This window comes from Ascaphus truei, chromosome 1 (genome assembly GCF_040206685.1).
Source record: "Ascaphus truei isolate aAscTru1 chromosome 1, aAscTru1.hap1, whole genome shotgun sequence".
Classification (NCBI taxonomy): Eukaryota; Metazoa; Chordata; class Amphibia; order Anura; family Ascaphidae; genus Ascaphus; species Ascaphus truei.
This window is the reverse complement of record NC_134483.1, coordinates 457,818,901-457,846,099: the sequence shown is the minus strand read 5'-3', so window position 1 is coordinate 457,846,099 and position 27,199 is coordinate 457,818,901. Positions and strand designations below refer to the sequence as shown.

The window sequence follows — 27,199 nt, the reverse complement described above, 5'->3', positions numbered from 1 at the left end:
GCATTGATAATCCGGTGGGTTTAAATAGCCCTTACTACCATGGACACTCCATTGCCCCTGAGAAAGTGACGTCAGCAGTCACGAAACGCGCGTAGGGTGGAGTTTCTGTAGCAGTGTTACGTTGCTTATGTCCACGCATGCACGGAGGAAAAGGGGAGCTTGAGCAGTGACATCATCGGTGTGAGACGAGGCGCTCCGAATCGAGGCCACGAAGCGGGGACACACGCTGAATCTCACCCCTATCTGCAGCAACCCAGCATCCTGCCACGCAAGCGGACGGCACATTGTACCACGTATATAGGGACTATAAACATGTGAGTGCACTGATTTATAGTCTTGTTTTTATTGTATTAAAATTGTGACGGTATCATACCATTGGCCCTATTCCCTTATTTTCCGGTATCACGCTGGAGAGAGGCCTCCCTCTTATCAGAGGAGTCATCCCACCTGGCAACATAGCAGAATTAAGGCGACGGGGAAGAAGTGAAAGATACCTTTTGAGGCCCTTTTATAATCATTTTTATGTAAGTAGCTGGCAACGGTGGGGGAGTTGAAGTTTGACCAGAAGTACTGTGCAATGGTTGTTCTGTCTTTTATATCAATACAGATTTGATTCAACTACCTCTAAGGACCTCCAGAAAAGATTGGATTCCGGATTTAATATCCCTATCATCAAGGACCAATTGGACTTCTTTAACTGTCAGGTTATTCACCAGATAGTGCGCCAAGGACATTTATGTTTATTGTATGTTTTGTAGTGTTTGTTCAGTATTGATTGTGCATTCCTTGTGGATAGGTGTGTCATTCTCGTCCATAGGCAGCCACTTCCTCAGTTTAATAATTAGATTGCAGGATTCAGTTCATATTCATTATAAATTCATTTATAGAGGAATTAATAATTAGAGACTTATATATCACAAGTAGGTAGCTAAGTTAGGTTAATAGGTTGAGCGCTTTAGTATATGTTTTAGTTTAGTTTAATATCACCATCACTTGTTTTATCAAGTCCCATGAGCCTCAGCAGCGCCCCACGTGATGCCAGGGAGCCAATAGAGCTGAAGGATTGCTCTGGAGACCTAAATAGATACATTTCGCGCGCTGAGCCACGCTAGTCAGTCGGCGCCAGGAGCAGCTAGGGGAAGGAGGTAGGGTGCAGGAGTCAGTGACTCCCTGCACTAGGCCAGCAGCACCCTAGGCCCCAGATAGCCCTGAGTCACCAGTAGTTGAGTGTTGTAGGGACAAGCCCCAGGTTAGGGACCCTGCCCCTTACTATTAGTGTTAGTTAGGGACTCAGCAGACGCTGCGCGTCCGTCCAGAGGGTTGGGCGCAGATCTTCATTGTTGCTGCAGAGGCCATCTGGGTGGGATCGCCCCGGACGGTAGTTCCTGTGTTCATCCGTCATCGGATCCTTTGCGAAGCTCTGTTGCAGGACCGAGCACTGGAGTGCTCGGCAGGTAACCCTCATCAAGTGCACCAACGATACTATTAGATTCACACGGGACCAGTGACTGCGCAGTCATACATATCCTCTCACTAGGAAAGGGTGGGAGACGTATTGTGTATGTGGTTACTGGACATGGGGTGGGATCACCTGGTGAAGGGGGTAGCGTCCTGCGAGACGCATTAGTTAGTGTCTCCTCTAGAGAGGGACAACTGTTGATCTGTTGATTGTTATGCATGAGTATGGTTACACTAGTAAAGGTATTGGTTGTTATACATACTGTGTGCTGAGTGATATATATTGTCCAGCGAGGAACCACTCCCCCTCTGGTGGGAGCCATCGCAGGTGGAGGCGCTGCACCGAGTACAGGGTTACTCATAATATACTTGCCCCAGGTGCCCCGTGGCGGAAGCTCAGCCCTCCTGTGAGCCTAACAGGTAAAGCACCACACCAGGTAACAGTAGGTTCTCCACACTCACACTATATCTGCGATTGGGTGGGGGAATACCCGTTACACAGTTCTTTTTAAACAACCTTGGTATACATTATTAACAATGTATCAAAGATATATTACAATTACAACATGTAGATCAATGCATATCCAAAAATCTGTTTCTTATTAAATGCTCAAGAAAATCTCACAATGTAATAAACAATTAAATGGATAAAGAACAAGTGTACCGACCACTGCATCAATTCTAAATCTGGTTAAATAAGAGAAATGTGAAACTATTTAAATGTAATGTTTTGGTAGAAAGCAGGCGTAGTGCAAAGTCCCCAAGTGTAACCATTCAGTAGGGTATAGGCCCAGAAACACTCGCATTGAGTGTTACCTGTCGACGAATGTCCCTGTTACCCCCACGACTAAGAGTGGCCCCAATCTATACCCATGATCCTGATTGATGACGCTCCATGCGTGTGTTCTTTACAATGTGTAATAAGTGAGGTCGGTTCATCACCTTTTGTAAACTTCAACTTATGTTCGACTTATGTTCACAAAATCACTTTCTAAATGCTCTTGTGGTTTTGCCCACATGAAGCAAGCTGCATGGCATTTAAGAACATAAATGACAGAGTGATGACGCGTGACGTGATGGCCACGCCCCCGCAAATTCCCGACCACGCCCCCTCCCGTTGCAAGCTCCCTCTATCCCTGTCAGACCGCAGATCGCGGTTAGCGCTGTGCACGCGCCGCCCCCTCCGCCAGGCGTGCGTGTCACAGTTATGACAGGGACAGCAGCCTGACTGTACATACTTGTACATACAGAACTTATTCAATATTCTATGAAGATGTCTTTCCAGTGCTGGAGAAAAGTGGCACTGTTTATCACACCTGGACATTTGATTTAAGAGGTAATTTCAGAGATATGGTTTGTTGGACTTCGAACGTGTGTTTCTGTTTTGTTTTGACCAAGTGTTAGGAAAACATATCTGGGAACTTTGATACCCTTAAAACAGCAATCCTGCAATAACATGTTTAACCCCTGAAGCTGAACCTTTTCATTTTCACCTCCAGTAACCCTCTAATTCCCTAGATACTCACCAGTAAAGGTACCAGCGTTTAGTCCCGTCCAGGGGAAACAAAATGGCAGTTTAAATCTCCCTCGTGGCCGAATTGGAAGCTACAACGTTATCGGGGAGATTTGAAAGTCAAGACGTAATGCCGATACCCGTACCGGTTGGTATTTCGGGAACTAGGGATCCCAGGAGCTGAAAATTACATGGGTTGGCTGCAAGGACCGGTTCCCATAATCTTAAAAAGAGGGATAGGGGTGATGGTTAGATGAGGGGTGCGCAAAGTGGGGTGCGCGGGTGGTTGCAGAGGTCCCGCGCTCTTCTCCAAGGTATTTAAATTAAATGCTGGGGGATCGCGTGAGGCCTCAGCAACTTCACTTACCGGGATTCAGATGCGTGGTGGGACGCCTTGCCATGGCAGCGCCGCGGGACCATGTGATGTGACCTCACATGACCCATCGCCATGGCAACGACGTGACGTTAAATGACCCCGCGGCATCATTTGATGCTGCATTTGACCAAGCAGGGGGGTGGGGGTGGGCAACTCCAATAGTTTTTGCACCCCTGGGTTAGATAATGGGGATTGCTGCCTTAGAAACCTTTCGGAGTGGTAACAATAACAAGTTGTTTTGAGCAAAGAGTCATTGTTGACCTTGTTCTGTTCAAGTAAAAAAGCAATTAAAGCAATTGCAAATCAAAAAGTGTTGAGGTATTTTAGAGATTGTAAACTTGTACCATTAAATCCTAATGACTCTGCTACCCCAGATTGTCTTTGTACTATGAACTGACAATATTGATCTTGGCTTTGCTTTTTTACTGGTCCTTCAGTACCCGGCAATCTGTCCCCATTAGTAGGGCAGTGTTACCTTATCAGAACAAATTTATGTTTTTTACATTGTTATGAATTGTCGTGTACAGCACACCTGTGAGGACGTGACCTGCATACGGGTCAAAGGTTAATACACAGCTGTCTAGCTGGCCAACTTTTCACCTTCACAAAGGTCCTTGAAATGAACAATATCTCCCCTCACTCCGCCCTAATATACCATCTGTCACTAACAGCACACTTGTGAGTACATGACTTATATATGTAACAAGGGTTAATATGTAAGGCTACTCTAGCCAACACACCTTTCTCCTCCGCAGGGTACGTTCAATGAGTTAATATTAACCCCTTATTCAATTGCAATCATACAGTACTTACTTGCTTCCACCACCCAATTTGCAAAATATGTTAATATATGTGCCAGGGTATCAGGTTCGTTAGCGTAGGTAAGACCACACCTTGAATATGGAGTACAATTTTGGGCACCAATCCTTAGAAAAGACATTATAGAACTAGAGGGAGTGCAGAGAAGAGCCACCAAATTAATAAAGGGGATGGACAATCTAACTTATGAGGAGAGGCTCACTAAATTAGATTTATTTACATTAGAAAAGAGGCGTCTAAGAGGGGATATGATAACTATATACAAATATATTCGTGGACAGTACAAGGAGCTTTCAAAAGAACTATTCATCCCAAGGGCAGTACAAAGGACTTGGGCCACCCCTTGAGGTTGGAGGAAAGGCGATTTCACCAGTAACAAAGGAAATGGTTCCTTACAGTAAGGGCAGTTAAAATGTGGAATTGATTACCCATGGAGACTGTGGTGGCAGATGCAATAGATTTGTTCAAAAAAAGTTGGATATTTTTTTAGAAAGGGAAGGTATACAGGGATATACCAAATAAGTATACATGGGAAGGATGTTCCCGATCCTTTACCTGAGTAGGAAATTGTTTCCAAGGGAAAATAATTACTCCGTGATTGAGAAGGAGTGCCTTGCAGTAAAGTAGGCAATTGAGGCCTTGAGGCATTACCTGCCAGGAGTCCATTTTACCTTGGTGACAGATAACGCCCAACTGAAGTGATTAAACTCAATGAAGGACAGCAATACTAGACTGACCAGGTGGTATATGGCCCTTGAACCCTTCTCATTTCAGATTCTGCACAGGCCTCGGAAGCTAAACACAAATGCTGACTTCTCTCGAGAAGGAGCAGGTGGTTGGGCTTCAGCTATGTATGGCCCTAGCCTCACACAAACGGGGGAGGAATGTCACAGGGTTAATTCAGTATGTCTGGGAGACCTACGTATAGGTCTGTGGTCCAGCAGTGACCAGGTTAATTACAGCTTTGAAAAGGCTGGGTTAATTAACCAGATCCCAGCTGCCTCGAGAAGGAGCAGGTGGTTGGGCTTCAGCTATGTATGGCCCTAGCCTCACACAAACGGGGGAGGAATGTCAAAGGGTTAATTCAGTATGTCTGGGAGACCTACGTATAGGTCTGTGGTCCAACAGTGACCGGGTTAATTACAGCTTTGAAAAGGCTGGGTTAATTAACCAGATCCCAGCTGCCTCGTTAAGGGGCTTGACAAACACAGACTCTAGATTTTTTTCATTGTTCTTCTTCCTGATTGCACCAGAGAAAGACATGCTAAAACTCTGAAGGGAGAAACACAGACTTTATTTCAGGCTATCTTGGAAATGTTGTTCTTGTTACATGGACTTAAGAAACCCTTGCCTGGAAAAGGGCGTAGCCCTTATCAAGGACTTATGTTTTGGTTAACCCTTTCTATGCTGAAGAAAAGCTCTTATTTTTGTTCCATGTTTCTTTTGCTGGCTGAAATAAAAAGCCTATACTCAGAACACCACGTGTCGTTGCATTGTTCCTGCAACTGGGACAAACACCCAACCCAAGCTTTGACCCTGCACCCACCTAGATGGATCAAGATTACCTCTGATTTACTTGTATAATCTGCTAGGACTTTAGGCGTGGTTGCAAGCAATTTTACCCAGCGCATCCCCGTCTCCATCCTAATTTTCTCTTGTCATATTACTAGTTGTAGACCACAAAGTCTGTCCCGGGCCCAGTGAATAAAAGAGTGGTCTATCAGCCATTCTGCGCTTTGCTAGGATTTTCCGCTGAGCATACAGAAAACATGTGTACACATGTAATCTACTTTCACCTGCTATCGTGCTGTTACTGATTATGAGTTTTCTGGACAGCAAGCCAGAGTCCCTGCTTCCCTTCGATGCTGACACTACTTCTCCTATTCTGAAAACCCTGGAAAAGCAAAGGCTGTTTTAGAGAAATACCTCCTAACCCCCCCTCAACCCCCCCCCCCCCCCCACATCCTCCCACTGCATTTTTGCTGGGTGGGTCTGTTAGCAGCTGGAAGCAATCGCTTCACTTCAGTCCTCTCTTTGATATGAGACCACACGAATATTCCCAAAGGCAGCAGCCAAACTGATTCCGCTGTTTGCTGCCATTCGCTGATGTTTGCTGGCCCATAATTTTACCTCAACTATTTTGGGGGATAACTCCAGGAAAGCCGTGTTTTTGGTTAGCCCTGACTCGGCGCACTACTCCCCCTCGGAAGTATGTTGCAAAGCCATGCGCTCCTGCTACGTCAATAAACAACTGCAGTTCCTATGTCGTTTGGCTGTCCTAATATTTAATGGTACATATGGGCGTGCCGAATGACTGGTACTTGACCCAGCATAGGTCCTGAGAGATATAATCCGGAAAGGGAAACGGTTCACAGCCGAAAAAATGCAACGGATGAGAGTGACCATAAGAAAAAATGTATTAATTAAAAAAACATGCAGATAGAGTCCTGTCAGGACTCTATCTGCATGTTTTTTAATTACTAAGGTTCACTCGTCCAACGTTGCATTTTTTCGGCTGTGCACCGGTTCCCTTTCCGGATTATATCTCTGCAGATGACCTTGGCTGGGGGCACGCCATGCTGCATATGCTGTGGGCTTCGGGGATTATAATTGGACACTTACCTTCCAGTTCCCGTGAGGGAAGCTGTTTGCTCTGTGGGGGACCATACCGCACTGAAGTCGTCGGAGCCTGTCTCTGTGACTATGAGCAGCCGCAACAACATTATTGTGCTTATCATGTTAAGCCAGTTGTCCTATGGCCATATAAGTATTTTGTTATTCAGCAGAGGTGTTTATATTAGCCGCACTCACCTCCGTTATTAGCGGTTGTATCAGGGACTTTTCATTTGCATATACACATGAGAAGGCAAAGACAAAGTGTTTATTTTGCTAAGATCACAGCCCTTTTTCAGCCTAACATTAATCGTGGGTTTTTGGAGCCCCGGTCCTGTGAACTACCTGCATAGGTCCTGGTCTATGGCATCATTTTCCAAGCTGCCCTTTTGTATAGGAGAGGTGCTGTATGTTTACAATTTACCTTGTTTCATTTTTCGTGACAACGCCTAGGGGGAAATGATCAGAGTGGGGTTTTGGTGAAGGGGCCCACCATTTCCATTATTATTCCTTCACTATGTGTACATAGGTTGTAGCTGATTTTAAGTTATGATTAAGTTGGCTCGCCTGTATTTCGCATTGTGGGGATGCTGAAGTTCTTACTAAAACCCTCTTCTAGAAATGTCGCTGTTGGGCCCTTGTAAGGGACGTTGTTCCCCGTCTGATTGTAGGCACCGGAACCAATTTTTTGCCAGATGGATTCGCCATACTGATTGCGTGTTTCTGTTTGCTGGTTATTTACAGTACAAGTTATATTCATTAAACTGCCCCACCAGCCGAATACATGGGGTCCTTACCAGCCATATTTCAGCTGACCTCCCTCTACTACCCCTGCTCTTGGGATACAGAAACCCCCATGTGTTCTACCAAGCGCTTCACTACATCCCTCAGCTGGCTGGCATTGCAGTTCTAGTTTTCAGTGTTTCTACTGACTGGTTAATGGACATTTTAATGCCTCCTCATTAGTCTAAACATTGGGGTATCTAACTCTGAACTCAGACAGTTCGTTCTATTTTATTAATGGGCCCAGAGGTATTTAAACCCTAAGCACCGTCTGTCTTACACTATCAGGTGGGCCCGGTAGTACATGGCCTCCCCCCGTCCCTGGCCAGCCTGGAGTCAGATGGCTCCCCTCCTCCTAGCTTGCTGGCACGTGCAGCAAAATTGAATCGGTTCGTGAGAGGCCCACAGAACCTGGCAGCTTTGAAATGCAGACATATAGTGAACCCCAGAGTTTGTACCGACACCCCCTACGGAGGCAAGTGTCTCCGGAACCAATGGGGTTCAGCTCCGGAGTCAACCCGCTTCAATTCTGTATTAGAAAGAAATGGCTGGGACTGCCTCCTATATTGAATTGCACTTAATACATTGCCTGTCCCTCTGGCTCTCACAAGTTATAAACTATTTTGGGTGAAACGCTTATTTATTTTTCTTTATAAAATGTTTTACCAGGAAGTAATGCGTTCAGAGTTCAAGTATGTCCTGGGCACAGTGTTATGGTGACAATACATGGTTACATTAAATGAACAGAGGTTATACGTTATATTTACAGGATTTGAGGACACTCAGAGATAACGTGATTATGGGCGTATGTAACCGTTACAGACTAGATTACAAGTGTGAAATGGCTGAAATCTTGATGTGTCTTATGTTCTGTTACTCTCTGCCACTTTTACAGATTATAGGTTGGTCAGTGATGGCGATTACGTTTAATGAACAGTTTGCGTTGTTTGCGGTTTAGAAAACAACATAAAAGAGGCTATTAATGTTCCTTTTATAAGGAAACCGATACAATGGGTAACACATTCCTACGGTAAAGCTACAAATTGTGTTTGTCTCTTTCTTTACAGTTTGCCCCCTGGGATTGAGATTATGAAGCAGCAGGAAATATGCAACAAAATCATGGCAAAGCTGCTAGAAGATTACGCTAAATGCTTTGACTGTGAGCACACAGACAAAGACGGGCTGTGCGAGGACATGGCAAGAATTATTACGGTGAAAGTAAGTGGATGGACTGAGAGCTTGTTGTTGTTCACGCCCAGCAGAGAAACACATCAAAGGTATTAAATCCCGCTCCGCAGGCGACACGGGAATGCTGTCAGAGGAAGGGGAAAAAAAAGGTTTGAAAGAAGAAGAAAAATAGATTATCCCTTGAAAGAAGTCCTTAAAAAGTCACACATAACGCCTGCTGGAAAGCAGAACGCATTGTGCGTGGAAATGACCGAAGCAGTGAGTGTAACTGGGCAGCATATTTTTAGGCTAACTAACTGAAATGGGGTAAATTCAGTGGCCGTACCAGCTGATATGGAGACCCAGACAGAGTACCAGCACTTTTTAATTTACATTTCCAAATTGCCACATCTTCTGAATCTGTGATCCCAGAGTACCACTTTCTACTTCAATACAAGTGGATTTATTTTAGAAACTTCACTCCCTTCCTGCTGTCTAAGCAGCACCTGTCTGAACTGTGGTCAAAATAACTTTTCCTCAATGTTGGATGGATTTAAAAAAAAAATTTTAAGACAGGCATAGTGCCCCAATTTTTTAATGTTTTAATAAAAAAATGAAAAAAAATAAACATCCAATCACTGGTTGAAAGTATTTATTGGTAGAATTGTTATCAAATGTACTAGCTGCATTTTATTTGCTTTTAGTTGTTTTGTAATTTAATCGTAGCCCCTTTAAACCAGCAATCTCCAAAAGGACTTTAGTGCTACGTTCATGTTATGATATATATCTTGTTCCAGAAGCTTAACCAGTATTTTACTGTTTAAGCATTTCTAAAGATGAAGAAGGTTTTACTGTATGATCATTTTCATTTGGGCTTCTGTGGTTTATTTGGCACTACAAGCATACCCCTGTTTAAGAACACTCACTTTAAGTACACTCGCGAGTAAGGACATATCGCCCAATAGGCAAATGGCAGCCCGCGCATGCGCCTGTCAGCACGTCCTGAACAGCAATACCGACTTGCTACCTGTACCAAAGCTGTGCGCAAGCGGGGAGACTATAGAGCCTGTTACAAATGCCTTATTTACATCAGTTATGCACGTATATGACGATTGCAGTACAGTACATGCATCAATAAGGGGGAAAAAGGCAGTGCTTCCCTTTAAGTACATTTTCGCTTTACATACATGCTCTGCACCCATTGTGTACGTTAATGCGGGGTATGCCTGTACCTGGTGCCAACCCCAGAATGTCACACAATTAATCAAGGAGGGTAAATAATAGATATGAAAATTGAAAAGCTCCATAAAATAGGACTTTTAATATACAGTATATAACCATAAAACCTCGATAACCTCCCCCCTCCCCCATATATCCCTGTTTCTCAGGCCCCCTATTCCCCCTTCTTGTTTTCGTGGGAGGAGGAGGTGGGGGGTGGGGGGGACGCGTTAGTCATTGCCTTTAAATTGTATTATTTAAAGGGACAGTCCTCTTACCTTACCTTTCGCTGGCTGAAATTTCTGTGAAACCCACAACACAAGCCCTTTTTGCAAAGTGACAACGAAGTATAGCAGGGTACCCAAACATTTGCAGTTTGATGTTATGAATAAGGTATCATTGATTACTTCTCCCCTCCCCCCCCCCACAGTTTTGTATTAATAATTTGGGACAGGACACCTTCTTGATGACCGAAATTAATTTCGGTAACCATTACCAAACCTACAGCTGTAGAAGAGATCATTGTTCCCTCAGTGGAGTTCTGGGCGTTTTACGGCATTTCTTGTACAATAAATCGCTGCAGAACCGATCCACTGAACACAAAGCATATTTTTTGTTTTTATTTGTCCCTAGCCCAACCGCAACTCCAGCGCAATGGTGACACGACATTAACTCTGTATACTGAAGCAGGGACTCTGTAAGCATTATCTGTTACGCAAATTGCATATTGAGTACCTTTTATCAAACGGAAGTTACACATTCACTCACATCCCATAACTTTTGCGTCACTTCAAAAGAAAAATAGCGCGCCTTCCTGGTGATGCAGTAACCGCATTATAGTGCGCCATCTCACCCAAGATGGGGCGCTATATCTCTGTCTTTAATAAGTCAAAGAAGGTCTGCTCCAGGTCTCAGCATGGTTTTCGGACACGCGCTTGATGAATGCATATGCATTTTATTTATAAATAAGTCTGGGTACAAGGCACATGGAGATAGTTAGGCATCTGTTCCCTGAATACCTTGTCTGTTTTGTATTCAGTTGTGGAATTTCCTGCCTACATTTTATACATCCCCACTTTATTCTTACTGCCCCATCAGCTATTTCTCCCTTTCAATCAACCCCTCTCTTGTCATCTATTTCCACACCCCTCCTGTAGCTCTCTTTCCATCTCTCCCTCCTTGCCTCCCCCCCCATAGCTTTATGTATCTCTTAACCCTTTTAATTTATCTTGATATAAAGCAGTGCTTTCTCTTATTCCGCCCCGTTTCCCGACTCGCAGTCCGTCTCTCCCCCTCCAGCCACTGCACCTTCAACTAATGTTACAACTTCTTTCCCTGGGCTTCCTGAGGCTGAGCTTCTCTCTATGCACAAGTCCTCTTCTCATGCTCTGCCGAGGCAAGTGTTGTATGAGACCCTAAAATAATTTGCTTTGCATTTGAATAACACCTACAGCAGGGGTGGCCTTTTTTCAAGTGTCCCAATACATGGGCACATTTTTTTGGGGTGTGGGCCACTGTCCTACTGCCCCTTCCCTCCTCTCTCACTCAATTACCCTCCTCCTCTCACTCAATCCCCCCATCTCCTTTCTCTGTCAATCCCTCTCTCTCACTCAATCCCCCCACCCCACCCTTCTCACACAATTCCCGGGTAGGTGGTGGACTATTCCAAATGTTGTCTGGCCCGTGGGCGATTGGTTGGCCACCCCTGATCTAGAACCCGAGTGGACAAAAAACAAATGGAAGGGAAATGTTTGAGACAGATTTTAGACACAGTGAGGCAGCAAAATATCTGCATGGTGACTGGAAAAAGACATTTCTGCAGCTCAGTTGATTCAGGGATACAGAATTGGCAATTGAGGATGTTTGTTGTGAGCAGCATTTTTGTTTTCTTCTAATGTAAGCCAGTGGTGTGCAAGCATCTGTTACAGTCATCATGCCAATTGCTGCGTCACTTGTTCTGCTTCAGCTTCAGATCCCAAATCTGGAAACTGTGTGCAGTATGAAGGTAACCATGTTATTATTTTACATGATAACCGACTCTGCCCCCCGGCTCTGGTAATTCAGTCTGTGGGCTCCTGTACATTGCTCTGTTAATTGCTATTATCAGAGACCAGCTAAGCCACTCTGCACATCAGCCAGCGAATCCCTTTTAACTGCAAAGCCAAAAAATATACTCTCTGGCCCCCAAGATAGAAAGGTTTGTTGTAAGTCCTGAGGATAATGTTTCTGTTTCCTATTGTAACGAAGGATAATGTGATATACAGGTAAAACCCGTTATAGCGCGGTCCTCGGGGGCCACCCGATCCGACCGCGCTAGACCCGGGGTCGCGCTAATTTAAAAAAAAAATGGCCGCCGCGTGCCTGATCGGTAGGGAGGGAGGGAGTGAGGAGGGAAGGAAGGAAGAGGTGGCCGGAAGCCCTCCACGTCCCCTAGCAACGGCGAGACCAGCCGCAACCTGCTCCTTACCTCCCACCACCGGCATCCATTTCCTCCCCCCCATGCCCCCACACCTACACCCCCTCCTCGGCATAGCCCACACGGCCCTCCGAGTTCCAGCCTGCTCCTCACTCACCCCCCCTCCTCGGCATAGCCCACGCAGCCCTCCGAGTCCCAGCCTGCTCCTCACTCACCCCCCCTCCTCGGCATAGCCCACGCAGCCCTCCGAGTCCCAGCCTGCTCCTCACTCACCCCCCCTCCTCGGCATAGCCCACGCGGCCCTCCGAGTCCCAGCCTGCTCCTTACTCACCCCCCCTCCTCCCGACACCCCCCCCTCTTCCCGACACCCCCCCTCCTCCTGACACCCCCCCCCTCCTCCTGACACCCCCCTCCTCCCAACACCCCCCCTCCTCCTGATGCCAGCTCCGCTCCGATCTCAGCAGCTGACACCAAAGGTAGGGAGGGGGAGTGGGAGGTGTGGTGTAGTGTGCTGTGAGAGTGTGTTGTGAGTGCTGTGAGAGTGTGCTGTGAGTGCTGTGTGCTGTGAGAGCTGTGTGCTGTGAGAGTGTGCTGTGAGTGCTGTGTGCTGAGAGCTGAGTGCTGTGAGTGTGCTGTGAGAGCTGAGTGCTGTGAGAGTGTGTGCAGTGTGCAGTGTGTGCTGGGAGAGTGTGTGCAGTGAGCAGTGTGTGCAGTGAGCAGTGTGTGCTGGGAGAGTGTGTGCTGGGAGAGTGTGTGCTGGGAGTGTGTGTGCAGTGTGTGCAGTGAGCAGTGTGTGCAGTGAGCAGTGTGTGCTGGGAGAGTGTGTGCTGGGAGAGTGTGAGCAGTGTGTGCAGTGAGCAGTGTGTGCTGGGAGAGTGTGTGCTGGGAGTGTGTGTGCAGTGAGCAGTGTGTGCAGTGAGCAGTGTGTGCTGGGAGAGTGTGTGCTGGGAGAGTGTGAGCAGTGTGTGCAGTGAGCAGTGTGTGCAGTGAGCAGTGTGTGCAGTGAGCAGTGTGTGCAGTGTGTGCTGGGAGAGTGTGAGCAGTGTGTGCAGTGAGCAGTGTGTGCAGTGAGCAGTGTGTGCTGGGAGAGTGTGTGCAGTGTGTGCAGTGTGTGCAGCATGTGCAGTGGGCAAAAAAAAAATTTAATTTAACATTTTTTTTTTTTTTAAAAGGGGAGCCACTTGAAAACCGCGTTATAACGGGTCACGCTATAACGAGGTTTTACCTGTATTTGTACTTGCTTTATTCAAACGTTTATTACTTTAATTCTCAATGGATAAAAGCCATAAGAAGACCTTCCTTAAATAAAAAAAAAATAAAACTAGTGATTTATTTAAAACCTCTTTACAGCCATTAGAATCCAAAATGGATGTACTTATCCTATTAGAAAATCGTCTGATTAGAGGAAATATGCACAACCTGTGGAACACCACAATCAGAACTTTTTTTACTTTTATTTAAAGTCAACATGTTATACAAACTAATTACAAATCATTACACGAAAAAAAGACTAAATTTGAAAACCTTTGTTTGTGGCCAGAACATCAAAAGAGGCTGATCTCGGGTACATATGCTCTTTTTAACACACTGAATTGGGCAGTCAAGCAAAAATATGTCTCTAGGAAGCCTACCTAGGAACTGAAACCTCCGACGAAGATTGGTGCGATATATGGAAGGCAGAATCTTGATCGTTCATCTGTACCACCATGAATGAAAGCAGCGACAAAGTCATAATGGGATGGTATTTACCACCTCCCATTGAGGCTGCAGCCAGTAGTTTGTGCTTGAGAGGTTGAGGTCTCAGGGGCACTTTCTTCGATATATGGTTGACATGCCCAGTTATCTCCCACTTTGGGACTAAAATCAAAAAAAAAATTAGGGCGTCTTCTAAATATCTAAGTCCCAAAAGTCCTTCTAACCAAATCCATTCCAGATACATCCAAGGTGATAACTAAATTAGCTTCTCATGTTTTGGTAGCAGCCAAAGCTTGGAAACAAAGTTCCCCTCAAACTATATAAGCATGTTCACTTTTAGACTCAGCCATACCATAAATATTGAGCAACTGACTGCCCTCCTAGACCATTTCTTAAGATATGGTTACCTTGGATTAGCACCTTCCCAGCGCACTTTCCTTCTGGGAGTTATTTACTTCTTTAAGCAAAACCTTAAGATCACTTATTGACAAAAGATCCATGTTTTCTGTCTGTCTGAAAGCCATTATAAATTGTGATACATACTTCTAGTTGCAGATGTGAAAATTAATCGACGACCGTTGACTTTACCAAGAATACGGTCTTTGTTCGCCCCAAGCAAATATTCTTGGATTGGTTTAAAAAAAAAAAAAAAAAAACAGGGCATTCGCCTACTTTCATTAGAAAACATGTAATACCACCGGCCGCCACTATGCGAATATTCGATTCTCTCTGACATTTGATCCATCCATAATTAGTCTGTAGCAGGAAGGGTTCTGCTAATCGAATTTCAGGTCGAATTAAAGTGGGTGAATCGAATGTCTGGTCGAATCGAATGTGCGCATTGTGACCGTCGACGGAATTGCGCACATTTAGCACAAAAACATTTTACGACATCTTCGCATTCAAACATTTGTCAATGAATCGAAGTTGGTTAAAACCTTTGCAAATCAAACTTTGACACGTTTGCCCATCTCTTCATTTTGTATAGGTGTAGTTGTAATACCTCATGTATCAATGTTTATTGATTTATAATCTAGTACCCCCTTTTTTTTTTTCTCTTTCTTTCTTTCTGTTTCCCTAATGAAAATATGGTTAAAAAAAATACGGTTGGTTTATTCGTCGATGTTAACAAGATGCCACAGGGTGGGGGAGTATAGTACGTGTCGTATTTATTTGTTGGAATTTGTATATTGAATTTACTTTTCATCAAGTTGCAATAGTGACTGAAACTGTGATAAAATATTGTGAGATGCAAACTGCAAGTGGAACTGCATCCTTTTGTTGTGCTGTTTATCTTGGGTATACCGGTTGTAGGATAATGCAATGCATTTTTTATTACCTTTATGGATTTCATGATTTTTTTCTTCTTCATAGGAATATGTGGAGCAGCATCCTTTTAGTCCTGCAAGTTTTGTGGAAAGAGAGGCTCCTAGTCCGTCCCCACGAAGAAGGGTGAGATAAACAGGATGGCAAATATTGTTTTTCCTCAGGCCACCGTTTTAATGCCCTGTGGCCAGTGACGTAGCTAGACATGCGTGGGCCCCCGCGCAAAAAAAAATTCAGGGTCCCATTATAAGTGAACGTGTGCCGCAGATTCACGAGGAAAATTTGCCTCGATTTTAACTTGGAGGATATCTCTCCCCCGTTCTCTTTCTCTCCTCATCCCTCCTCAGCTCTCTTCTCTCTCCTCCAGCTCTCTCCCCCTCCTTGTCCATGCCTACCTGTGGGCAGGATGATAGAGGCAGGCGGGGGAGATGATGGTACGTGGCAGTGGGCCGCCAGAGTGAAGCAGAGGAGCATTTGGCAGAGGAGTTAGGAGTTGCACAGAGGCAGAGCAGGACAGCCGAGGAGGTGTGTGCTATAGCAGCATAGACACTGGAAGTAAGAAAGGCTTCCGGTTTGATCGCTGGATCCCGCTCCTCCCTGACCGTCTTGCTCTGCCTCTATGCAACTCCTAACTCCTCTGCCGGCTGCTCCTCTGCTTCACTCTGGCGACACGCCACCGGGAACCATCATCTCCCCTGCCGCCTCTATCTTCGGGAGAAGAGAGAGAGATGGTCAGCAGGGTCACTGATAGGGGGGGGGGAGAGCAGACCCCCAAGAGCGGGGGGCCCCCGGGCTGCCCAGGCTCTAGCTATGCCCTTGACTGTCGCCACTGTAAATGAAGCCAAATACTCTGTATATCCATCTATCTATATACCTGCATTTTTCTTTTCTATTCTATTATCTTTTTTTTTATTCTTCCTAAAAACGTTCTCCATTCTATAGCAGAACATATGAGGAAATCTTTGTTTCAAACATTCTTTATATATCAGAAAGTACGCGATATGGTTAAATGCACTGTTGTTAAACCGGAGCTGTAAGGACAGCCAGATATGTTCTACACTCTGTAAAATGTTATACTCTTCTCAGAAAACTATTGGTTGAACTGACATGTTGGGAAATATTTCAGTGTTTCTCAACTGGGGTGCCGTGACCCTCTGCCAAGGTGCTGCACCCTCCAGGGGAAACACTGCCACCTGCCAACATGTCTGCTGAGCAGAGGAGATACGGGCTCAGCGTCTTGGCCCTTACATCATAGCACAACTCCCACAAGGATAACTTTAGAGTGGTTTCATCATTAAAGTCTAATGGGTTATTCTGTGTTTCTGTTTGATATTAATCCTTATATCGTTTGTATACTAGGCCATGTTGGATCCACCAGTCAAGCCAACAAGTCATGTAGAATCCGAGCTGCCCAACCCATCTCCAAGAAGGAAGGTAAATGAAGTGATGTAAATTATAGGTACTGTAATGTTGGCAGAATTTCAATGATCAGAAATCTCTTTAAAGCATGGTTCCTTTTTTTTAAATGTATGAATATTTTCATACTTCCTGAACAAGGTATTTAGCAGTAAGACTGTCCCTAGTGTTACTTCTGGGAACCCCTCATACGACTTTATAGGACACTAGCTGATATACCCGGCGTTGCCCATGATGTAATGTTCTGGCTCCCCCATCCTCCCTATGAAGTCCCTTCCCCCCCCTCTTCACAGCTGTTCAGGCTTCCCTCCCTTTTCTCCTGACTCCCTCCCCACCCTCTCTTCTGACTCCCTCTCCCCCCCTCTCTCCTGACGCCCTCCCCCCCTCTCTCCTGACTCCCTCCCCCCCGCTCTCCTGACTCCCTCCCCCCCTCTCTCCTGACTCCCTCCCCCCCCCTCTCTCCTGACTCCCTCCCCCCCCTCTCCTGACTCACACCCCCCCTCTCTCCTGACTCCCTCCCCCCCTCTCTCCTGACTCCCTCTCTCCCCCTCCTCTCCTGACTCCCTCTCTCCCCCCCCCTCTCCTGACTCCCTCTCTCCCCCCCCCCCCTCTCCTGACTCCCTCTCTCCTCCCTCTTTCCCCCCCCCCCCTCTCCTGACTCCCTCTCTCTTCCCCCTCTTCTGACTCCCGCCTGTCCGCTGTGCGCCGCCAACTTACCCACGAGGCAGCTGCAGGAGGAAGGGGGTCCTTCCGGGTGCCACCATCTTAGCCACTCGGCGCCGTGAGGCAGCTGCAGGAGGAAGGGGGTCCTTCCGGGCGTCGCCATCTTAGCCACTCGGCGCCGCGAGGCAGCTGCAGGAGGAAGGGGGTCCTTCCGGGCGTCGCCATCTTAGCCACTCGGCGCCGCGAGGCAGCTGCAGGAGGAAGGGGGTCCTTCCGGGCGCCGCCATCTTATCCACTCGGCGCCGCGAGGCAGCTGCAGGAGGAAGGGGGTCCTTCCGGAGGCTGCCTGTCCCCCCGCCGGGGAGGGAGGGAAGTGAGCGCCGGGGAGGGAGGGAAGTGAGCGCCGGGGAGGGAGAGAAGTGAGCGCCGGGGTGGGAGAGAAGTGAGCGCCGGGGAGGGAGAGAAGTGAGCGCCGGAGAGGGAGAAAAGTGAGCGCCGGGGAGGGAGAGAAGTGATCGCCGGGGAGGGAGAGAAGTGATCGCCAGGGAGGGAGAGAAGTGATCGCCGGGGAGGGAGAGAAGTGAGCGCCGGGGAGGGAGAGAAGTGAGCGCCGGGGAGGGAGAGAAGTGAGCGCCGGGGAGGGACAGAAGTGAGTGCCGGGGAGGTAGAGAAGTGAGCACCGGGGAGGGAAGTGAGCGCCGGGGAGGGAGAGAAGTGAGCGTTGGCGGCTGGGGCAGGAGGGCCGTGCCGCGCTTCCCCTCCGTCCGGGAGCCGGTGCAGGGCGGTGCACGGGAGGGTGAGTGTGATGGGGGGGGAGAGGACAAAGAGAGTGTGTGTGTGTGTGTGTGTGTGTGTGTGTGTGTGTGTGTGTGTGTGTGTGTGTGTGTGTGTGTGTGTGTGTGTGTGTGTGTGTGTGTTGCGCCGAGGGGGAAGAGAGTGGCAGTTGGGTGACGTCAGAGCCACCAATCTGATTGGCCAGAGGCTGAGGACCAATCAGATTCACCGCATCTAGCACCAACCTTTTGATTTTATATATATAGATACTGTATTCACATCTGTTGTCCTGGAACGGTTGGAAAATAAAATAACTAGGAAATGTTATTACTGGAGAACTATTGGAGAGTGGGAACATTATCATGACACGGAACAATCTTTTAATCGAAGTCTACCGCTGATTTTAAAGGCTCAGTCCCACATTGCAGGCAAAAAACAAACAAACAATATATTAAAGCAGCAAAACATGTGAAATCTTATATAGATTTTAAAATAAATAAATCGGTTCTGTAGTATTAGATAATAGTAACCTGCTGTTTTATCTTTTTATTCAACTCTTAATGCCATTTTAATGAGCTTTAAATCATCCTTTGATTTCTATTACAGGCTTTGGCACACCTCCCCAGCAGTGCAAGATCTTTGTAACACTTCACTGTTTGGGATAATTTGTTGCCAATATTCCCAGCAGTTTGAGCTGTAAACTTGAACAATATATAATGTTACCTTTGTAATATAAGGATACATTGTAGCTGCCGAGTTACACTGACTGAAGTAGCCATTATGTTAGGCACACAATCAGGATGTTGACAGATTTATAACAGGGACAACAAACGATTGCCAGCTTAGGTAAGAACGTAGAATTATACATTGTTGCATGCCTTACACATACAAATAATTAAAAAAATACATTAAAAAAAAACTTGGAAAGTAGTATAGCTGCTTTAATGTTACAAGCATCTTTAGAAAAATTCAGTCACTGTTGTCTTATTTTCTTGGACCAAACTATTAAGTATTAATGTAAAATAGTTGCCTTATTTCTAATGAGATTTAGATAACATACAACTGTCAATTTATGTTCCATAATGCTACCCATTTGTGAATTGTTAAGTGTCTATATTTTGCTATGTATTGATTGGTCTGTGTGTTCATTAGCATAGCCTAATGTGTTATTTCCCCTGGTGTGTATTTTTGTAGGAGTCCATTCCTGCTGCTCTCGTCAGACCAGCAAGTAGTATAGAAAACGTGATGTCCAGTTCATTACTGAGGAGAAAGGGGAGATAGAAAGAGGGCTAAAATATCTGTATAATTACTGATTACTCTGACACACTATGCGGGTGCTATTTAGGCTGCAGAATACTATCTGTGTCCTGCAGACTCTTAGGTAGGTTTAAGTCTTTCCATGCCAACCAATAATGAGATTAGAGATTATTAACATTTCTGTGATATGACAAAGTAATATTTACAGACCCCACTAGCAATAGAGGTTTAACGAAAATGTTACGTTAAGATTAGAGTAGCTGGCTAAAATACGGTTATTTGGCTTCAATAATGAAATTTCTTTTTAAAGGTAAATTATTCTCACTCCTCAGTTACCAAGTGAAGGGATTCTATGCAGGGCTGACTTCTGCAAATAATTTCTAATTTCAGCATTCATTCTATGTGTGACGAGTTGCAAAATGTTTAAGATTGCGTGTAGTCCATATACAGTAATTAGCCACAAAAATGTTGCTGGAGTTACAAAATGGCTGCCTGCCACTTCAATGATACCCGTTTTCTCCTATCCTCTGGCATCTGTGGAGATAGAAATCCAATCATGTACCCTCAAGAACCTGTTTTTTTTTTTATTTTAAATGTTATGATGTTATTGTGGGGGGGGAGGGGGGAGCAACTCTCATTAATGTTTTAAAACCATTAACTGGGCGCCTGGTGATTTCCGTCATAAATAAATGACAGATTGTCCTCACAGCGCAAGTCTGGCAGAATGGGAAACATGCTGGTACTTTCTCAGTCCTGCATGCCTCCCAATTGGCTCTGAATTCATTGAACTGTATCGGTGTGGAATAGATGTTGTGCGGTTATTAACTGGAGTCTGCCCAGAAATCTTCACTAGAAGTCTGTTGTCATTTCCCTTTATGAGACATAATGTTCAAATAAAGTTGAAATGAATAATAATTAAAAAAAAAAAAGGTATGAACACATTTTATTTAAAAAATAGACGTTTCATGTGTAAGATTCTATACGTTTCATTTTTAGGAGACCAAAAATTAGATCATATCTTTGCAATTTAGCTAGAGATGGGTGTATTTCTCTTACACTCTTAGGTACAGTACATATACAGTAGAATTGGAACTTTCCTTCAAATTGTTTGTTCCCTCAGTAATCCATTAAGATAATTATTAAAAATGTTGTTATATATTGGCAAAATGCAGTATGCTATATAATATTTTTAGAAATATGTTTAAATCAGAGATGTTTCTCTCCAGAATGTATTCATAGAACGTTGTCATGCAGAGTATCTGAGGCTGGGCTGTTAATAACAGAGGGTGACACATAGCTGTTTGCTCAGTTTATTTCATAATTGATATAAAAAAATGGTTGCTAATTAGAAACATCTGTTATCACACAAATACATTCAAAAGTCCTGAAGTGTGCTGTGGTAAATCAGTAGAACTGCCTGATAAACACTTTTCTGTAATAAGTCGCAGTTTTAGAAAAAGGCAAAATCAGACTTCACTGCTTCCCATAGCTAGGTTACGTGTTGCTTTTATGGCATCAAAAATTATATAGGCAGTCAAATTCTTTTAATAACCCAATAGTTTCCCAACATGATACAACAGTGTTTTTTTTTAAATCTTATCCCTAGGGAACATACATTTTTGGAATAACCCAACACCTAGACCAGTGTTTTTCAACCAGGGGTCATAGGAGCCCTTGGTTTCCCTTCATTTTTCAGGTTTGGTTTGGGGTTGCTTACAATGCATCTAATCTCAGACGCGCTATTAGAGAAGGTTGGGGTTCCGCAGAATTCCACAATATAATTATTGGGTTCCTTAACCAAAAAAAAGCTGAAAACCACTAACCTAGACATTGACACATAAAATAAGTAGTTACATGTGCATCTGGTAATTCCCTGGTTATCCCTCAAATCCGACTGTGGTTCCTGGAGCAGAGGATTTAGAAACATGGTGTCAGTGAAAAAAGTAATTAGATCCATTTGTATAGTCATCAGTGTCCACCTCCCGTTTGTATACCCCTGTGAATATATGTGAACATTAGTGAGGGGTGCTACCTGACTCCAGGTGAAACAAGCAAGTTTAGCTAGTCAAGAATGTTACACTTGTCTTAGTAATTGTTAAGCCTGTATTGACGAAGGACATAATGCAGGGTCAGTTCAGGTTATTGATCCCAATTTAAGGTCATGGGCTATCTGTACCTGCTCAGGGTATGGAGCCAGATGATAACCTTATCACTCCATGAGAGCTATTTCAGATTAGGATTTATATTGCTTTACCAATGCTACAATGTTGTTTCAAAAGGAAATAAAAGTAACTTTGGTGTGTATAAAATATACATGTTAACTTCATGATACCTTATACAGAAAACCAAGAACTAGTTGGGTACTGATGATGACGTTCGAGTTAACATAAATTCTATAAACATCAGGTGACTGGTAATGTGTCATCTGTGACAATAAATTGTAGGTTTTCTCTGTCATGTTACATACAGAACTAAACACTACAGAACTCCTTGTCTTTCCCCCTTTTACTGTTACTCCTACACCAGTGGCGTAGCTAGACATTCCCAGGGCCCCGTTTCAGGGCCCCATTAATATTAATACTGACTCTAATTTTTTCCCCTCCCTCCCATCCTCTCCCTGATCCTCTATTTTAGGGGTGCGCACGAGATTATCTGCGGGGGGCGCTGGGTTTACAGAGGCCCCCCGTGCTTTCCTAAGGCACATAAATTAAGTGCCAGGGAAGTGCCAAAGGCCTCCGTAAACTTCACTAACTTGGTTCAGGCAGCTTCTGGAGACGCGTCGCCATGACAATGTGACGCCCAGAACGCCGCAACTGGGGTAAGGGGAGGGGGGGAGCGCGGAGAGCGGGACAACCGACAGGGGGGGCACAGGAGAAAGAGTGTGCTCCCCTGCTCTCTCATCATCCCTCATCTCTCCCCATCCCTCCTCGTCAGGATCATCATCTCACCCCCTCATCATCATCTCTCCCCCTTCTCCTCCTCATCATCATCAGGGCCGCCGAGAGGGGGGGGGGGAAGGTGCGGTGTCCGGCGCTGCAAATTTCCCTTGATCTCTGTCAAGGCCCTGCTGCCAGTCGTGGCCGGGCCCTGGCTCTCAGCTGCTTGCAGGACCTTTCCTCTCTCTGTCCCACGCCGCCCAGCTTCCACTGCCGGCGCGCGACAGGGCTCTTTGATGTCAGCGCGCCGGAAGTAAGCTTGGCCCAGCTTCCTGAGCGCTGCGCGCTGACGTTAGTTATGCACATATATGACTATTGCAGTACAGTACATGCATCGTAAAGTGTAAAAAAGGTAGTGCTTCACTTTAAGTATATTTTCACTTTACATACATGCTCTGGACCCATTGCGTACATTAATGCGGGGTATGCCTGCATTGTTTTTTTATTTTATTTATTGTTTTTATTTATACAGCAATCCCGCCTGGGATCTTGCCTGATCCGCAGTCCCTCAATGTCCAGGTACCCTCATTCCCGCAATGTTATATATTGGAGGGGAGGTGTCCCCTACCTGTCTTCTGGGTTAGGGGGGGTTCCGATGTCTCCCGTGTGAAGCTTGAGAGTCAGATCTGGAAGAAAGCAGTATAGGTTATTTCGGTATAGGGCAGTTAAGATATATAGGGTAAATAAGATATCCAGATCTAGAGTGTGGGTGAGACGGAGAGAGGGTGTGGGTGAGACGGAGAGAGAGTGCGGGTGAGACGGAGAGAGAGTGTGGGTGAGACGGACCCCTTCCCCCCCCCCCATCCTCTCTCTCCTCGGAGAGGGAGGGAAATAGAGAGGCTCGCGAGTTGTAAGATGGGGCTCGCAACACTGCCAACACGGGGGGGTGGGAGCACGGGAAATCTATCTGTGGCCATGATCCTCTGCCTCATCATCATCATCTCTCCTCCCAATCTTCTCCCTTCCCTCCCCATCCTCTCTCTCCTCCCTTCCCTCCCATATATAAACACAAACACTACACCAAATACACACATGGCAAACACGCAACATTAGTGTAACACCCATATAGAAATACACATTTATATTCAACATATAAAAAAACACTAAATATACAACATATACATTACACATACACACATACATGCACAGAATGCATGAAACACACATATGCGTTACAAATACAAATACACACACTTACCAACACAGACATACACACACACACAGACATACATACACACACATACACAAACACACACACTTACCAACACAGAGACACACGGAACCAGGAGGTGCAGAGAGTAGCAGCATTGGAGTGCTCTGCAGCGCCACCTGCTTCCCGGAAGTGGTTAAGCAGGAATACAGCCCTACTCACCTCCTCCCTCCAGCTATTCTGTGATCATCTCTGCACTCTTAAGCCGGCATCCTCCAAGAGCGCGGGTCCCCGGGCTATAGCTACACCCCTGCTCACTGCTAATGCTGCCACAATCTTGTCAACATCCCAGGCCTGCTGCCTAGGAGTCCTCTTTGACTCTGCTGTCTCTTTACATTCAGTCCCTCACTAAGTCCTGCCGACTCCCACAAAATATTTCTACAATACTTTTCCCCCTCAAGATGCAACCAAAAACTTTCATTCACTCATAATGTCCGGCCTTGACTTTTACAACCTTCTGCTAATTGGCACTCCTTTCATCCACCTGTCCCCACTCCAATATATCCAAGATGCTGCTGCAAAACTCATCTACCTCACTCACTGCTCCTCACTGGCTGCTCCACTATGCAAATCCCAACACTAGCTTCCCATAGCCTTTAGAAATAAATTCCTTGCTCTGACGTCAACAGTGTTGCTCCCTCCTTTAAATCTCTCCCCTTATATCCAAATACTGTACTCCCCTAAAGGCCCTTTCCGTTCAGCCCATGACCTATGCCTCTCCTCTACTCTCATAGTCTCCTCTCACTCCCACCTACAAGACTTCCCCAGTACTGCACCCTACAGTATCTCTGCCATTCCCTAGCAGGCACCATGCCTACTGAGACTCTCCCCACCAGTCAAACTTTTTAAACGTTCCATGAAAAATCCCCTCTTTGAGGAAACCTATCTGATACCCCTCTGATATCCACACCCCCCAATCTCCATCCTGAGGCACAGTCTGTCTCATAAATGAGCAGCCACTTCTACCTTTTATTTTAGCTGTGACCCTTTCTCCTCTACGTTGTAGGCTGTAACTAGCATACCTTTTGTTTCGGCATGCGTTTGTTCTTACTTTGTATGTCATTTTGTTGTTTAAGTTCTGTGCTCCCACTGTACTGCACTGTGGATATGGATTGCATTTATAAATGAACAATAATAATAATACATAATTGTGTTCATCTCTTACAACCCCCTCCCTCTTATCCTCCCTCTCTCACACTCCCCGCTCCCTCCTCCTCACCCTCTCACACTCCCAGCTCCCTCCTCCTCACACCCACTTCTCCCCCTTCCCCAAATACACACACTAAGCTGCCAACCCCCTATACAAACAACCCCCCTCCCCTCAAATACATATAATCCCCAACACCCTAAATACACATAATAATCCGACACCCCAAATACACTCTAAATTGCGGAATTTCTTCTTCTACAGCCATTCTTTTGTAGATCTGCTTGTATGTTTAGGATCATTGTCTTGCTGCATGACCCATTTCCGTTTCAGCTTCAGCTCACAGACGGATGGCCTGACATTCTCCCCTAGAATCTTCTGATACAATGCAGAATTCATGGTTGTGTCAATGATGGGAAGCCATCCAGGTCCTGAGGCAGCAAAGCAGCTCCAAACCATCATCCTGTCATCACCATGTTGACGGTTGGGATGAGGTTCTTCTGTTCGAACGCAGTGTTTGTTTTTTGCCAAACATAACATTTCTCATTGAGGCCAAAAAGTTCTACCTTTGACTCGTCTGTCCAGAGAACATTGTTCCATAAATCTTGTGGATTATCCATGCGCTCTTTGGCGAAATTCCGATGGGCAGCAATGGTTTTTTTAGAGTGGTTTCCTCCTTCAATTGACACAATTCTTGTTCAGTCTTTTTCTGATAGTTGAGTCAGGAACACTCACATTAGCAAAGGCGAGAGTGGCCTGCAGATCCTTGGATGTTCCTCTGGGGTTCTTTGTGACCGCCTGGATGATTTGCCAGTTTGTTCTTGGAGAGATTTTGGTATGACCGCTCCTGAGTAGAGTGACTGTGGTCTTAAACTTTCTCAATTTGTCTGATCCAGATCCTTAAAATGGTTTTGTAACCCTTTAAAGACTGATGAGGATCAATAACTGCTTTTCTGAGGTCCTCAGAGATCTCTTTTGATCGTGGTATGACATGTTTCCACACACCTGTATGGTGAAGACCAAGCACACAAATTTTCTGATCTTAATATAGAGTGGGGCCTCCCAAACTCACACCTGAAGATCTACCTAATTATTTAAACACCTGATTCTAATTCTCCCCTTTAATTTAGCTGATAAAACAAGGGTTTCTCTTACTTTTGCACATACCCTGACTCTTAATTACTCATTGTTTTGTCAAATTCATACATCATTTTGTTTCAAAAGACATGGAATTGGTTAATCTACACCCTATTGGATATTTAAGAAAAGACTGGTTCTAATTCAACGAAACACACAAAACCCCAGCAAGCTCTTTTTGGGAACCCCTGAGCCCCCACAAAATATATGTATGTATATAAGTGTCAAAAAGGAGAGCTATTGAGCGTGGCACTCGTTCTGGCAGCAGCGTGACCTGGTGGACTCCAGGCAGTGTGCGACAGGGAGGCGTGGCGGGGGCGCAGCTTGTTCACCCTCATTGGCTGAACCACCGGCGTGACCAGTGCTCCGTCGCCACTAGCAAAGACAAAATCCTTGCCTTTGCTAAATGTGGTCGCGCATCACACATTGCGCTGGGACGCGCCGGCAGCTACTGGGGCCGGCCCCATAGAGGTTCCGTACCTTGCGTGCGCCGCCCACGCCGTCGCAACCGCGGCCACTGGGGTACTAGCCTAATATGGCAGGCATAAGCTCATAGGGATCCATGTTCAAATGGATAAGAAGTAAAGAGCGACGCACTTTGCTCATTTGTGTGTCATTACTCAGAATCCCCGGCTGCAGTAAAAGCCGTGTGCGTTATGAGGTAATGGGGAAAGGCAGGTTTGTGGACCCGTCTGAGACGTGGAGGTCCTCACACGTGCTATTTTTATTTGTCGTATATCACCTATGCATTTCAGCATAGCTCCTGTGATTTACCGACCAGCAGGATTCATATGGTTACTTTAGGTTCACCCGAAAGCTGTTATTATCAATCCCATTGCAGTTCCATATTGTGCAATCTTTATGCACTTTTTTTATTTAACAGTACTGTCTTCCATGATAACGGAAGATGAAAGGTTGAATCTGTGTTTTGAGAATAACAACTCCCTGGGGAAGTACATAGAAGCAATTACTCACCAGAGGTTTTGAACTGAATGAGCCAAAAACGGGCATTATTTTTTTCTATGAGCAGGCTAAAAATAAACAGATTTTCAAAGATTACCAGTCGATGGCCTCTCTGCATTTGCTAATTGTTTCCGGCGTTTCCGGTGTATCTGTCAGTTCTGAGCAGATTACACCATGTTAGAAAAGCAGGAAAACCACAGGGCATCTGTTATGTTATTGACACCTTGAGTTGGCATAAGGCCCTTCACATTATCTTGTGCTTTTGTTTTTCACATGGGAAAAACAACACTTTTAATGGGGAAAATAACATAT

The 27,199-nt window shown here is 45.4% G+C and overlaps 1 protein-coding gene across 11 annotated transcripts in view; it reads left to right on the top strand.

Annotated features, from left to right (window-relative positions):
* Positions 1-27,199, top strand: part of FAM13A (family with sequence similarity 13 member A) — a 229,449-nt gene that overhangs the window by 80,817 nt on the left and 121,433 nt on the right. For all 11 annotated transcript variants that reach the window (XM_075565797.1, XM_075565806.1, XM_075565762.1 and 8 more), the window contains 3 exons: positions 8,630-8,780; positions 15,433-15,510; positions 16,744-16,818. In XM_075565797.1, coding sequence (XP_075421912.1) covers positions 8,630-8,780; positions 15,433-15,510; positions 16,744-16,818 — 304 coding nt within the window. The remainder of the gene's footprint in view (positions 1-8,629; positions 8,781-15,432; positions 15,511-16,743; positions 16,819-27,199) is intronic.